The following is a 16,060-nucleotide window of genomic DNA, read 5'->3' as shown; positions in this document are numbered from 1 at the left end:
CCACCAGGTCCTCTCCCACATCCCCCCCCCCAAAGCTCTTCGTTCCTGACATGAATCAGGGGAACTCCAGCAATTTTGCTCCCCAGCAGCTATAAGAAAACCCTGTCTGATCCGTGTCATGGCTCCCTAGACCCCATCTCACTGCTTCTGCAGCAAAGTCAAGGAATGCAGGGCAGGGCACTGTCGACCCGGAAAGACTTTTAAGGACCTGGGGCTTGTCTGGTGTGTGGATGAACCTGGTTTTAGACAGTCTCCTTCCCAGCCACAAAGAGAGGCTTTCATGGAGGGGAGGGAGAGGACAACAGGCTGCTGCCCTGTGCTCATAACGTGCATCTAAGGGGTCACACATTCGGAGGAGCCACCAGGGATGTCTCCCTGCCACTGTCCCTTTAGCTCTGGACACAGCACCAGTTGAAACCATGAGAAGTGAGCCCAACGTGCACTTGAAGGAAAATGGGTACCACAGACGACTCCTCACGTCCACCCTGCTCTCAGCTCTCCTCATTGTCCCTGCGGCCTTGCTCTGGGTGACACTTGAAACCACTAGCTGACGCCCCTGCACCTTTTAGTGGCGGGTGACGGGGTGGCCATGCTGGAGGGCTCCTGGTCCTCTCAGCGTTTATTACTGTGCCCACTGCTCACTCCGGGTGCTATGAGGCCAGCAGCCATTGTGGGCATTCCTCCAGGGTTTGGGGGTGCACCTCATTCCAGACAGTCCCATTGTACACCCAGGGCCCCCATTCCTACTGCTTTTCCTATTTGTCCCTGCACAGACATGCTCACCACACGCCCTGTGCACAGTTCCCATGCCTTCCATCACAGCTTGAGCCCCTCCCAGCTCAGCTCGAGCCCCTCCCAGCTCAGCTCGAGCGTTTCACCTCCCCCTCAGACGGGGACTTGGATTTGAGGTTTGGGTAGTCCTGTCGCCTTCAGGTCAGTGGCTAACGGTCTGTGACCCCAAGGATCTTAACACACAAATGAAAATTTAAGAGAGAAGAGCCAGTGAATCATAACAGAAACCTGCTAATGTGCTGTCACAGTTAAAGGATGCTGCCCCTGACTCGCCAACTTAGATGCTTGCCGATGTGTTAAAGACAGTCAGGCTGCACACATGCATTTCTGGCTGGTGCTGCAGTGAGGGAACAGAGGAGCATGGAGGCTTGCTGCTGCTTCCAGGTTCCACAGGCCAACCCAGGCTGTGGGGACCCTACCCTAACCCCGCGTACGCACAGACCGCAGGGTTGAACGGTGTCATTCGCCTCAGGGTCCATTAAGTTTGAGCACTGTCCTTCTCAGGAGGATCTACTGTGAGCCTCATGGTTCTTCAGGGTCTCATTCATCAACTTGGCCACTAAGCTGATCAGAGCAAAGATTTTCACTCCTCAGAGACACAAGAAAAACCCATAGCAACAAGTGTCAGCTTTGGGTTAAAGAAAAGGGCAACTGTTTGAAACATGGTCTCCCCGGCTGAGCCATGCTGTGCACTGCTGTCTGCTCAACAGACGGTATCTGTGGGGATGAGACCCCAGGAGCCACGAGGAGCCACGGAACCAGCTCCTCCACTTGCCATCACTAGATACTCGATGGGGATATCGACACTCGGCGCTTCGAGTCCTTGTTCTATTTTTAAATGCTTGATTTGTGCCTTTTCAGTCGGATCTTATTCAACGAACACTGTACTGTGTGCTCAGCTGAGGAAGGGTAAACATTCCCCGGGGCTGTGGCGATGTGTTTGCACAGACCTCAATTACAAAATTAACAGGGCAGATTGTACTGTCTGTTGAGCCGCAGAGATGACAATCAAAACCTCTAATGAAGGGAGACAAGAGAAATAAGACCTAAGGACAATACTCGAAAGAATGGCTTGTTTATTTATCAAATTTGATTTACTAGCCAGCTGTGTGACTTCAGTTTAGAATTCACCAGAGAGAAGGGCCTTGCTCCGGAGCAGCAGAGTCCCAGACTTAGTCAGAGCAGGAAGCAGGCAGGAGAAGGAGGGGGAGGGGAAACAGTGACTGGGCGAGGTCTTCGCTGGTCCTAGCCTCCCAGTCTAAAGTTTCACACAAGCTCTAATAGCTCTTCTGCCTGAAGTAAATATGGGGGTTCGGGATTGGCAGAGGTAAGAATGAAGCTCATTCCCACAGGGGCATTGAGGTGAGGAGGGCTGACTGAGAGAGAGCCATAGATGGCCACAGCCCCATTCCTTAGCCCCGACATCTCTAGGAGTGGACTCTAAGCAGGAAAAGCAGATCAGGCCTGATTAGAGGGTACCCAGGAGCCTGACTCCCCAAAGAGGGAATGAGTGCATGTCTAGCCCTATTACAGAGCCGCAGGCAAGAGAGGAGAGTGTGCCTTCACCCTTGGCCCCGGGCACTAGCTTCAGGCTGCCCCATCCTGGCATCCCAAGCCTGAAGAGCCATACAGCAGCACAGACGGCACAGACTCGCAAGGCAGGAGCCTTGTACTCTTGGAGACGCCTGGCCACTCTCTGTTTCACAGAAAATTAATAAACGTGCATGCAAACTACCTTAAGAGACCCTTTGAGGCACTGCAGTGAGGGCGTGAGATGACCTGCGGAGTGGGGCTGCCCGGCAGGGGCAGCGGTGGCGGTTCGGCAGGGGCATCGCCAGCCAAACACTTCCATCCCAAGGGCGGAGGCTCCATAGCAACGGTGGGCACCAACCTACCACCTGAGCTTGGCTTATAAAGATTAAATAGTGCTAATAGGCAACACAGGCTATCTTTGTTCAAGTTTATGCAGATGCTTTGAACATACTTCCTTTTATAGACCCGTGTCCTCTTTCTTCTCCATTAGTCTCTGTTCCCCTAGATGCTCTGTCTTCTACTCTCACGTCATCTGCCCATCCATTTTATACATCTTTAAGATCTAGAGAGAAAAAAACCCACATACGTGTTCGTCCAGAGACTGCCTTAATTCATTTAATGTGATTAATCTCCCGTTACATCCATTTTCCTACCAACAATATAACTTGATTGAGTGGAACCTCCCTCGGTTCCGGTGCTTGGCTCCATGAGCAGTTTTAGACCCTGATGGGCAGGTGTCTCCGGATGTGTGGACTGGGAGTCTGGATTACCATCCAGGAGTGGCCTATCTGGGCCACTCAGTGGACCTACCTGGATCACGCAGTGGGTCTACCTGGGTCACGCGGTGGACCTACGGGTCGCGTGGTGGGCCTACCTGGGTCATGCAGTGGGTCTTACCTGGGTCATGCAGTGGGTCTATCTGGGTCACACAGTAGGTCTATCTGGATCAAACAATGGGTTATGTGGGTCACATAGTGGGTCTACCTGGGTTGCTCCGTGGGCCTATCTGGGCTGCGCAGTGGGTCCTCTTTTGGCGTCTGGAGGAGGCTCTACACTGATTCCCATAGTAGAGCTAACAGTTGATGGTTCCCTTCGTCCACATCTAGATCAGCGTTTGCTGTTTCCTGAGCAGCTGTCATTGTGACCAGTGAGACAGAACTCAACGTCCTTCTGACTTTATCCTCTGATAGCATGGGGCTGAACGTCTTTCCACATCTACTGGCTGTTTATATTTCTCCTTCTGAGAACTCTTCATTAGCCCATTTCTTTTTTTTTTTTTTTTTTTTTTTTTTTTAAAATATTTATTTATTTATTATGTATACAATATTCTGTCTGCGTGTATGCCTGCAGGCCAGAAGAGGGCGCCAGACCTCTTTACAGATTGTGAGCCATCATGTGGTTGCTGGGAATTGAACTCAGGACCTTTGGAAGAGCAGGCAATGCTCTTAACCGCTGAGCCATCTCTCCAGCCCATTAGCCCATTTCTTATTGAGTTGTTTTGGTTGCGTTTGTTCTGTTTGAGCTCTCGGTATATTCTGGATGTCAAACCTCCGCCAGACGTATAGCTAGCAGAAATCTACTGGAAGCTGCTGCTTCCTCGCTTGCTTCCTGTGCTGTGCTGAAGCCTTTCAATTTCATGCAGCTCCGTCTCTTCGTGGAGCCGGCTCGGAAAGCGCCCCCCTGAGATCTTTTTTTTTCTTTTATTTATTTTTTATTCTTTTTTAATTAAAATTTCCACCTGCTCCCCGTTTCCCATTTCCCTCCCCTCCTCCCAAATATTGCCCCCTCCCCCCACTCCCCTCCCCCTATCCCCACTCCTCTTCTCCTCCCCCCACACCATTCCCCCTCCCTCTCGATACTGAAGAGCAGTCCAAATTCTCTGCCCTGCGGGAAGACGAAGGTCTTCTATCTACGTCCAGGAAGGTGAGCTTCTAAACAGGCTAAGCTCCCACAAAGCCAGTTCATGTATTAGGATTGAAACCTAGTGCCATTGTCCTTGGCTTCTCATCAGTCTTCATTGACCGCCATGCTCAGAGAGTCCGGAATCAACCCATGCTTATTCAGTCCCAGACCAGCTGGCCTTGGTGGGCTCCTAATAAATCAGTTCCACTGTCACAGTGGGTGGGTGCATCCCTCGTGGTCCTGATTTTTTGCTCTTGTTCTCCCTCCTTCTGCTCCTCATTTGGACCTTAAGAGCTCAGACCGTTGCTCCAAATTGAGAATCTGTCTCTACCTCGATCCATCGCCAGATGAAGGTTCTAAGGTGATATGCAAGATATTCATCAGTATAGGATAGGGTCATTTCAGGTTCCCTCTCCTTAGTTGCCCAAGGTACCAGCTGGGATCTTAAAGACTTCCCCGCCTTTTCCTCTGGCAGTGCTAGGGTTCAGGTTTCACATCAAAGTCTTTACTGCAGCTGGAACTGACTGTCGTGCCCAGTTCTACCAGCAGGTGTGCTGAAGGTGCTCTTTTCTCCCATGTTTATTGTTCCAGCCTCTGTCAAAACTCAGGTGGCCACAGCTGTGTGGTCGTAAGTCCATGTCCTCTATTCTACTCCACAGATCTGTGTGTCTGTTTTGTGCTGTGTTGGTATCTGTAGTTGTTTTTTTTTTTTTAACTCTTTAGGGGCCCACTATCCAGCTCCCAATAAGCACACAGAGACATCCTTACTTACGAATGCTTGGCCTTAGCTTGGCTTATTTCTAGCCAGCTGTTCTTAAATTATTCTGTCTACCTTTTGCCTCTGGGCTTTTATTTTTCTCAATTCTATATACCTTTCTTTACTTCTTACTCTGTGGCTTGTTGTGTAGCTGGATGGCTGATCCCTGGAGTCCTCTCTCCTCCTCCTTTTCCTCCTCTTGCTCCTTGATCTTTCTTCCCAGATTTCTCCTCCTACTTATTCTCTGCCTACCAGCTCCACCTATCCTTTGTCCTGCCTTGCTATTGGCCATTCAGCTCTTTATTAGACCAATCAGGTGTTTTAGGCAGGCAAAGTAACACAGCCAGAGTCACGCAGTCATGCTGCTCCTGTGGGACACAGGACACCATCCTCTGAAGATCCCAAGCCTGAAACTGATTTTAAAAACCTGAAGCCAGGGCTGGCACTCAACTACAGTCCCAGCTCTGGGGAGGCCCTGGCAGGAAGGACGGCAGTGGGCTAGAGGTGTGAGTGTGGGGAAGTGGGGACCTTTCTAAGGAGAACTGTCAGAATGTTACTGGTGCTGCTGAATTGAAACAAACTTTCAAAGACGAGGGTGAGATTGTAAACCATGCTAGCAGCCACCCACCATTTCTTCCTTACTGGGAAATGTGTAGAACGGCCAGAGCTGAGCTTGGAGAGGCTTTCCTACCTCTGAAGTGCTTGGCTTAACACTGCATTGCATGATGGGAAGCGATGCCTCTGTGCCACCTCAGCTCCTATGACTGCGATGCCTGAAAAAGGCAGCTCCCTAGGAGGACTGCAGGCCAGAAGGCAGGCTGGAGACATGCCTCACCAGCTGGACGACAAACCACCAGGCTTCTGTTCAAGTGGGACCAGCAAATACTCATGCTCTGGGGTAAATGCTCTCAACTGTGAATTTTGACAGGTGGGAGCACCTACCAAAACTCACTGCCTTGAACATTTGGAACGAGTCTTAAAACCACATTTCCGAATTTCTTAACTGAGACAAAGAAAAGCAGAAACACACATCACCCTTACCGACAAAATCATAAAATTTTATAACATTTCTGAAAACCCATCTTCAAAATGTTTTCGCACAGATGCACGTCTTTTGAGAGGTGTTTATCTCCTTGTTCACTGTCAAAACATCATTTGTAGCATCTACCCAGGAGAGGCGGGTGCAGTGTTTCTGTGGTTTTCAGAATATCTGCCCGGCGGCTTACTCACAGTGCCATCTGCCACCACAAACAAGATTGGCAGGTTCTCTCTCTCTCTTTTTGCTAAGATGAAGTGCCTGTTGCACAGCTGTCTCCCTGTCATGCCACCATGAGGTCACCGGAAGTCCTGCTTGTGTCCCACAGGAAATGGACGCCTCTCCCACGGCCCCCCTCCCACGCCCCCCTTCTGTATGGTGAAGGAGTGTGGTCCTCAGCTCCAGGGAAAGCCTGCCGTGCACGGCGAGGTCCAGGCCGGCCAGCCTCTCACCATTCCGTTGCCCCTGAGAACAGAGCCACTAGAGCTGGTTGTTGGGCTTCTACAAAGGACTAACCCCTGGAGCATCTGGGACCAGAACAAGACAAAGCAGTGCCATGATCAAGCGACACTGGAGCTGTCTCTTGGAAATATACCACACACCAGAATTGCTGCAAAGTCTTATGGGAGGGAAACTTGCTGCAAAGTTCTGATTTTATGAACCCTTTTTTTTTGGGGGGGGGGGGGAGCTTGTATATCCCAAGGGGTTTCACCCTCCCTGTGCAGCAAAGGATGACCTTGAACTCCTGGTCCTCCTGCCTCTACCCATTCAGATAGAGGTTACAGGCATGCGCCACTACACTCAGTTAAAGCTATGTACTAAGAACTCCTAGCCATCACCGTGGATTCACTTCTGCGATGCCAGGACTCCCCAGTATCCCAGAACTTTAAACAGAGCAGGGTGTGCCATCTGCTGGTGGAAGGGACCAGTGCACAGCAACGCTCTCTTGCTCTCTCGAGAGCTGCACTCCAAGTGGTCTATGAGTTCCACAAATTAAACCGATCGTGCACTGTAATACAGTCAATCAAATTCCAGCAGCTCCAACTCACAAACCCAGCAAGCGGATAGTTTTTCCAGACTACCCAAGAAACACACAAAACATCTGAAAGATAATGGTTTTTAATTCTCTAAGTTCTCATTTATGCAACATAAAAAAGGCATAATTATGTGACCGGATAGGACATTTTTACAAAAAAAACAGTTCCCTTCATCATCTGGTCAGTAGTATATAAATATTTACAATGAAAAAATAGGCAAGGAGAAGGGAAACCTCCAATATCCAAGTCGATTTCTTTCCGACACTTATCACAATTTGAAAATAAAACGATTCCGCCTTGCTTGACTCGCACCCACGCTGCTCAGCTGGTGGCCTGCACAGCTGGGCGCTGCCAGCTGAGCCACCCCTGCTCCACATGGCCCTGTTCTTTGTACTGCTTTACAGGTTATCTGAAATAGCAAACTAAATATAAAAATGTAAACTTTGGAAGAGAAAGTAAGAACAAGTGTGTAAAGGCGATGCTTGGGTATCCATGTCCTTATGCAGGCTAGTGTGTCAAACACTAAAACCAAAGTAAAACATGTACGTATTTTCTTAGAGACACGTTCCAACTAGTGTGATCATGTTAACAAAACTGTCTCTACAGAGGATGCTAAAAAATACCAACGTTACTCTTAGTTTAGGAACATACCACTGTCCTAGGTTTTCTGTTTTGTTTTGGCAAGAAACAGTTTGTTGCTTTTTAAAGTGACAAATATAAATTACGTGGTGGAAATAAGATGCTCCAACACATCACAGCGTCTTTCAACTACGAAGACTACGTTGTAGGTGAGCAGCCTGCTGAACTCGGCAACATTACACTCAAGTAGTCCAGAGGGTAACGAGACTTCTTCCAGCAGACAGTGCTGAAACACTGTGGTCTGTGTGCAGACAGGGGCACCTGCAGCTCCAGCTGCCTGGAGGGTCTGGGCTCCAGTGGGCGTCTAATAACCCCGCAACAGTCTCAGTCTCACGTGTGGGAACTGCGTCGCCCCCTACCGACCAGAGAAACCCGGAGCCTGGGTTCTCTGGCTTTGTAATGTTCATTGAAGTCCAGCCTGAAGCTGAGAAACCGGAGACTTTCATCAGAGCTGGTCGTCAGCAACACCAGAAACTGCTGCACAACACCCTAGGGCGGAAACCACAGGAGAGTCAGTTGGAGCACCTTGTCCCTCCCAGTGCCACTGCACCAACAAGCCTCTAGCAGGAATGCTCCCAGCAGGAGCCACTTTTGGCAGTTAGACAGGCAATGCACACATTCTGTGCAAGAGCACCTGGCCACCTGACATCCCCTCTGCATTCACGCCCCAGGAATAAGCCGAGTCACAGATGCTAAGGAATCTTATTCTGTGGTGAGCATAGAGCTCAGGGTCCACAGGTCAGCCCTCGCATCTCACTGGCTTACAAATGCATGCTGGGCCATCACTCTACAGGGGAACGGATTCAAGTTCGAAACCACTACTAGGGCTGCACACCAGTGTGAAGGGCAGCCTTCCTGCAGGACACAAGGTCTGTCAGATGCTGATGTAGCAAAGTCCCTGTGGGTAGTCATGGCTTAGATCTCTCAACAAGCCCACTCTGCCTGCACCTTCCAAGGCAACGACACTCAGTGAGTCACTCTGAAGAGCATGGGAAGTCACAGGTTCCCAGTGCCAATCTCCCGTCAAGGCTCTCATCCAAGCTGGACAGCTGCCCCAGGAGAGCCGAGAGAGGATGAATCCTCAGGGGGACCAGCAGCTCCCGAGGCACACCACCCTGAATGCTGGTCCTGTGACAAGGATGACCTAGATCTCCATCATCTGGGAGCAAGCGCAGCCACGGAAGAGGGCACCGTGGTTTGTACTTATACGCACCTGGTAGAAGTGCGTCAGTATTCGCAGTTGTGAACACATTTTTGGTATGGAGTCCTGGAATTCGCGGATCCTCCTGTTCTCCTCCTCTTCCTCTGCCGCCGTCACTCCCCACTGGCCCTGGACAATTAGAAGCAGGCAGTTCAACTGCTGGATGCCTCCTGATGTGATACCAACAGCACCACATGCTGAGCACGCCACTGTGAGATCCACTCCCACTCTGCGCCACGGGAGAGGTGACCCTGTGTCCGTCCATGGTCCCTCATTCAGACAGTAGTCTGAGTGCTGGAACTCCTGACTCCAGGGGGAACTCCTCTCACAGTCTCCCTAGAGACACATCCATCTACTCTCATACTAAAAGGTCATTTTCAGCCACACATGCATGGGAGTCCACACCTCTAATCCCAGCTGAGGCAAGAGAACAGTTAAGCTGAAGGCCAGACTGGGTTGTCACAGTGAGACCATATCCCATCTCTTCCCCCGGGAAACGGTAGACTTGACTGCACATATGTCCAGCCAGCCTGTGTGGGAGTTACAAGTTCTCTTCATTAGCACACATGGTAAATTCCATCCACTACATTTTCTCATGGGAACCTTTGCATTCCTGGCAGACACCCTGGTCTTAAGAAACTGTTATTTTGCTAGGGCTTCTCATTTGCATTTTATGTGGTTTGCCCATTGATATTCAGAGCTCAGGTTTGTTCCTTCTGAGTCACATCGGCCTCAGGTGCCTCACACTGCCTGGCAATGGAACTGTGGCTAGGCAGGGTGGTAGCTTTTCCAGCAGGGCCGACTGTACTCTCAACAGGTTTCTTCCCCCTTAGCGAACAGAAACATCCTGCTGGGCACAGACAGAGCAGCAGGATTTGGTATTAGCACTGTTGGATTTGAGATTTGGGTTTGATTATTCCTTGCCATGCCCTTGATTGTTTCATTTTGAATAAACAGGAAAGTTTATTCTATGCCATCATATGTTGGACGTATGTGAGCTGTTTCTGATCTCTAGGAGTCCACAGGATAGAGTCACTGAACGTCTACAGCACTGGACTTTACAATGGGACTGTATTTTATGTTAGAAGAGTGGCATGAGACTTTGGGGACAAGGAACAGAAGGTGTACTGACTAATTTATGTCAACCTGACACAAGCTATAGTGATCTGAGAGAAGGGGCCCTGAGATGTCTCCATGAGATTGTGCTGTAATCAAACCTGCAGTGTATTTTCTTAGTTAGCAACTGATGGGAGAGGGCCTGGCCCATCGTGGGTGGTGCCACCCCTGGGCTGCTGGTCCTGGATTCTCCAAGAAAGCAGGCTGATCAAGTCATGGAAGGCAAGTCAGTAAGCAGCACTCCTTCATGACCTCTGCATCAGCTCCTGCCTCCAGGTTCCTGCCGGCTTGAGTTCCTGCCCTGACTTCCTTCAGTGATGGACTCCAATGTGGAAATGTAAACCAAATAAACCCTTTCCTCTCCAACTTACTTTGGGTCACAATGTTTCATTATAGCAATAGAAATCCTAACTAAGACAGAAGGGTGTGGCCTAAGAGTAATGTATTCATGTGCCAAGTAGATAAAGCAGGAAGTTAGTCATTACAACTTTCTGCTTTGTCTACTTGACATGATACAGCTCCTCAAACGTCTGCCACTGTATACAGCCTGAATTGTGAACGGAAATAAACCCTCTCTCCCCTAGGCTGCTTCATCAGGATATTTTATTACAGTTGGAAGAACATCAGCATAGGGGACTGGCTCAGAACATCAGCATAGGGGACGGCTCAGAAGATCAGCATAGGGAACTGGCTCAGAAGATCAGCATAGGGAACTGGCTCAGAAGATCAGCATAGGGAACTGGCTCCAAACATCAGCATAGGGGACTGGCTCCACGAGCCTTGCCGGATACCAAGAAAGAATGAAAGAAAGTCAAGTTGTCGATAAGCATTCCTTATGGAAATGTGAACATTACATTTATTTTTAATGGTATTTATTTTCAACGTTCATCCCAACCGCCACTGAGAGAAAGAAAACTGACTGCTGCAGATTAATTTTTTTTCTAGACAGCTGGACAAACTCATTCATTCCAGTAATTCATTTCAGGGTTATCTTGGATTTGATGCCAACCACTTCTGCAAAAGAACCTGCTTTCTCTGCCCTACTTCCCTGCCATGCTCACACTGGGGGACCATCAGTGCCTAGTCTCATTCTCACCTATGAAGCTCTCAGAGTTCACAAATGGACAGATCTGCCACACAGATCTTTAATCAGATTTTACTTGGGATTAATTATTTTTTTCTTTTATTTTGCAAAAGTAATTTTATTAGACCAATACAGACTCTGTATTCCTGGAATGATCTCAAACATTCTGTGACATACTTTCCATTTCCATCAACTAATAAAAGTTATGGAGCTTCACATCCATGTTCTACTACACAGAGAACAGCAGGAATGAAGCCAGTTAATCCGCACCAACACTTCACGGTTCAGGACAGCGTGATTCTGAATGCTCTCGCCTAGTGGGACAGACCCTCAGGGAAGTAATAGAGAATCTCAAGGAGCACGGGTGTGTACAGAAGTGTGGGAGTCACAGGCAGCAGGAAGTAAGTATGCTAATGCTAGAATCCAGGAGTGTCAATGTGTAAAATGTAGTTTTTAAAACTAAAAGAAGTAAAAGCCCTTCAATCCTAAATTTGAATTGGAAATATCATAATAACAGAAGGGGTTTTGAGAAGAAAAGTGGGAAGAGAGTAGGGAGGAACCATGAATTGCAGAAGGAAGGACCTCTGGGACTGCTCCACCTAACAGCAACATGACAGAACGCGGAAGCCAACCTCCGCAGCAAGGCACTCAAGATGCCGAAACCCTTTCAGGAGCCAGTCCCACCTCTCACAGATCCAGTGGACCACATCTGAGTGACTGTTGGATTTAAATAGATTTTGCAGGCAGTTTCAGCACCACAGCTCGCCCTACATGACCAGGTGTCTCTGAAACACACCCAATAGGCCTGCACTTTCTATGTGCCCGTGGCCCTTCTGTCGCTGAGAACTGACATCTGGGGAGAGCACCACCTGCACACATATTATTATCAGAATGACAAATCTTTTTTAGTTTGTTTGATTTTTGTTTTTTTTTTGAGACAGGGTCTTACTATACAGCCCTGGCTGTTCTGAAACTCACTCTGTAGACCAGGCTGGCCTTGAATTCAGAGATCCACCTGCCTCTACCTCCAGAGTGGTGGAATGAAAGGTGTGCGCCACCACGCCTGCCTGGACAGTAAACTTTTAAAGGCTGATTTCAGTGTGATGTGACACATAGTCAAACAGCTTTCCAGAGGGCGGGTTCGGAAGGGAGCGGCCAGCAGGACTGAAGCTGACTGATGCTGGCTAAGTGCTATGCCCGCCACTGTGAAAACAGGACACTGAGGTCACAGTACCATGATTACTTTATAAGTCAAGCCATGACAACTCTACCAACGGCACAGAGATGGCTAAGGTGGAATCCTGTGTCTGCCGGTCACACACAGGCTACTCGGCATGGGTCAGGAGATTATGTATGTGCAAATCTCATGGCTCTTCACAATTACCCACAAACCACTGCAGCCAGGAGATAACCCAACAGCACCAAAAGGACACATCCTCCTGCTTCCATACTCTACCACACCTCAGTGCCTGTGACATGGTTGCCAAGTCCCTCATGTGGGCTTTCCAGGAATAAAACTCAAAAGTAAAATCAACCTAACTGCCAACTAAACAACCAGCCTTTCGTTGCCCAAGACAAGCACCTTGAAAGAGCAGACAGTCCAGGCCAGGAAGAACAAGAAACCCCAGCACCAGCCTGATTTGTGTGATGGATCTTCCTCACTTTTGGCCACTGGGAACACACAGAAATACCCTAAGGAAACCTAGTTCATGTGCCAGTAAACAGGTCAGGTGCCTGAGGACTCAGCTTCAAGTCAGTGACACAGCACCGGGCTAACTCTGGAGATAACAGCACAGACAGGGTCAAGTTTGGACACTGGGACATCACTCACTTTGACGCAGTTAGAACTTCCCTGACCCAGAGTGGATTTCAGCAGAAAAGCTGTTGCTGCCGCCATGTTGCTGGCCAGCAGCGAAAGCATGAGTTTCACACCTACCTCGATTTCACGCTGTTTCTTTTTCTCTTCAAACTGTAGCCGCCTCTGTAATTCTTCCAGAGCGGCTCTATACATCGCATCTTGGGCATTTTGAAGTTCAATAATTTGATCAAACACAGCTCTGAGTTGATTTAAAAGTACCTGAAAAGACATGGCATTTTTAAATGGGCGGAACCTCAACATGCCAACGAGGTGTTTCTACAAGATATGACACTAGAGCTTTGTCCCTCTAGCCCTGAGACACTGGTCCCCAGGATAACCATGCTGGAGGAGTTTGGGTCATGAGGCCTCTACCCTGCCAAAGCAGTCAATGCTGTCACAGGGGCTCCTGGAGTCCCACAGGACTGAACTGACTTGAGAATGGACTGTTTAACGTAACATCTACTGCACAAAGTGTGAACACACACTAAACACCTGAGCCATTGGCCAAACAGTATGGTAATATAGTTTTTGTGTCATTATTTGAGTCTGGGTGGCCAGGAAATAAAAGCACAATCTCCATTTACACCTCTAATCTCAGCACACTGGAGGCTGAGGCAGGAGAATCACAAGTCCCAGGCCAGTCTGAGCTACATAGCAGGACCCTGTTCTAAAGCAAACTAACAACAGCCAATCATTACATCAAGCACCCACAAAGGCACAGCCCCAGGCCTGTTGGAGCCTAAGGCAGGGCTCCTTCAGTGAAGCTGGTTGGGAGCTACCCCAAACATCCCTGTGTCCACTGCCCTAGAGGCAGGCAGCAGCAGACTCTCTGGACTTTGCTCATACCCACAGCCAGTCTGCAAAGGCAAGAGTTAGGGTGACTCAGTTTGTGTCAGGCACTTCCCATCCTCCTATGGCTCAGTACCCTTGTCAGCACAGCTGCAGAGAGCACACTTAGTAGGGTGCCTGTGTGGGTGTAGTCCTTAGCAATTCCAACATTACATCTGGTGACTTCACACCTGTTTAACCTATGCAAAACAACATGAAACAGTCTGAAAAGGGTAGCACAGACATCTACATGGTTACCATGGTGAATCATTTAATTCCCACAAATTTACATTGTGCCTCTGAAAACAGGAGAGCCTGTCACCAGTGTGAACACTGACTCTGGCCCACGAATGAGTGCTCCATGTCTAATGCACATCACAGAATGTCTGAGGACACCTTCACAACAAACATAGGTGTGGCAGACACCCACTGCAGTATCAACCTCACAGAGCTGGACTTAGTGAATGCTCAGCAGGACCCCAGACCACTCCAGATGCACATTTCATGAGTTACTAAGCATGCTCAAGTATTTTAAGTGCTTCTAATGCCATTATTTCAGTTATGTAGGAAGCAGATTCCACAGAGCAGTGCCTTGGATCACTGTTTGTTGTACACTCACTAACAATTCAGTTTATCCAATACTTTCTCCACCACAGTAGGCTAATGCAGGTGAACAGAACACAAAAGACTTGGTAGAGCACAGGCAGCAGAGCTCCCTGCAGGCCTGGGATGTCTCAAGCAGTGCACATTGTAAGGAACGCTCTGGGGGCTTCACCCAGATGCAGTTTCCCTGATTCAAGCTCAGGACGTGTTCTTTCTCAATCCAGATTTTTAAAGGAAATCAGAACTCCAGAGCCTTGCTACTCAGCACCTTCCAAGAACAGGGGCCTCTACAAGAAAGGGATTCAGCAAAAAGACCTGGGCCAGGGGATGCGCATAGCTCTGCACAGTATGTTTGATTTCATGCAGCCACACGCCATTGACTTAAACCCCGCTATCCCTAGACTAAGAACATGACACCAGATGGGGTACTCAGTCTAGGGCATCTGCATCCTTTGGGGCTTTCATCCATGCCACCACTTGTTCTAATGACTAGATGCCTTGCTGGGGTCTGAAGGACGTCACTTGGGATGAATTCTACACCATCAACAGGGCACTGCTGCTCACTGCTGCTGTCACAGACACATCAGATGGTAGAGTATGCTCTCATTTCACCAATTTTATTACAATTCTGCTCAGAATGTGACCTGCAAACACCTAGTTTAATAAACCTTTCTCAGGTATCACTGATGCAGTAGTATCTGCCAACTCCCAAGCTGCTGTATTTGACAGTTTCAGCTCTGGTTTGTAGGCGTGAAGACCTACCCTGGAGTCGCTGTCCAGGAGACAGCGGGAGGTGATGGTGTCCAGGAATGCCTCATGCGCTGCGATGATGTGGTCCAAGTCCTGGGCCTGTTGCACTCTGTTCCAAAGCTCATCCCAGGAGCACTCGAGAACCTAAAAGGACGAGATGAGATTTTGGGAAGGCCTATTCTTCTCAAGGTAGCACCCATCACACCACCGAGCCACACTGCCCAGGGCAGGAAGCAGCTTACCTCAAAGGTAATGTAGTACTGCATTTGATGAATGAAGTGGACCATCTCGGAGGCCAGGATGTGACACTGGTGCAGAACCCCGGAGAACTCTGCAAGGGACAGAGCATCATGGTGGGGGGTGGTGCCCAATGACAGCACAGACCCCTGCCTGTACGCTGCCCTCTCATGAAGCCACAAGTCTTATTCCAGACTCCCGAGGAGGAAACAAGCTCTCCACCCACTTCTGTGCTTTAGCTAAAGGACCTGGCTACACAATCCAGGAGAAACATATTACTTTACCGAAGATAAGGCCTGAGGAGGAACAGCATGAAACAAGATACAATCATATTTAACAGATAAGTACGAAGCTAGGGAAACGGCTCGGTGGCAGGAGTACTCGCTTTGCAAGCATATGGACATGATTTCAGATTCCGGGTACCCATGTAAAGGCTGGGCATGGCTGTGCATGCCAGAACTGGAGGGTCAGAGACAGGAAAATCTCAGGGGCTGGCTGAATGACAGCCTAGGGAGTGAGGTGCAAAGTGACAGAGAAGAATCCTAGATGTCCTCCTCTTCTGGTCTCTGTGCTTGGTCATGGGCACAACACACAGCTAAGTATAAAAGTTTATTTTATAAAAGTGAGCATTGTGCATAAATAGAGCCTGATTTTATGACTTCTCTGTGACTGGTCCATCCACCACAC

The 16,060-nt window shown here is 49.0% G+C and overlaps 1 protein-coding gene across 2 annotated transcripts in view; it reads right to left on the bottom strand.

The window, feature by feature from the left end:
• Positions 1–7,138: 7,138 nt before the first annotated feature.
• Positions 7,139–16,060, bottom strand: part of Tubgcp3 (tubulin gamma complex component 3) — a 62,317-nt gene continuing 53,395 nt past the window's right edge. For both annotated transcript variants that reach the window (XM_057752772.1, XM_057752773.1), the window contains 5 exons: positions 15,379–15,467; positions 15,149–15,280; positions 13,034–13,174; positions 8,910–9,026; positions 7,139–8,185 (listed from right to left, as the gene is read on the bottom strand). In XM_057752772.1, coding sequence (XP_057608755.1) covers positions 8,027–8,185; positions 8,910–9,026; positions 13,034–13,174; positions 15,149–15,280; positions 15,379–15,467 — 638 coding nt within the window. In that variant the 3' untranslated portion in view covers positions 7,139–8,026. The remainder of the gene's footprint in view (positions 8,186–8,909; positions 9,027–13,033; positions 13,175–15,148; positions 15,281–15,378; positions 15,468–16,060) is intronic.

This window comes from Chionomys nivalis, chromosome 20 (assembly GCF_950005125.1).
Source record: "Chionomys nivalis chromosome 20, mChiNiv1.1, whole genome shotgun sequence".
NCBI lineage: Eukaryota > Metazoa > Chordata > Mammalia > Rodentia > Cricetidae > Chionomys > Chionomys nivalis.
The sequence above is the reverse complement of the archived record's forward strand: the minus strand, read 5'-3'. Positions and strand labels throughout refer to the sequence as shown.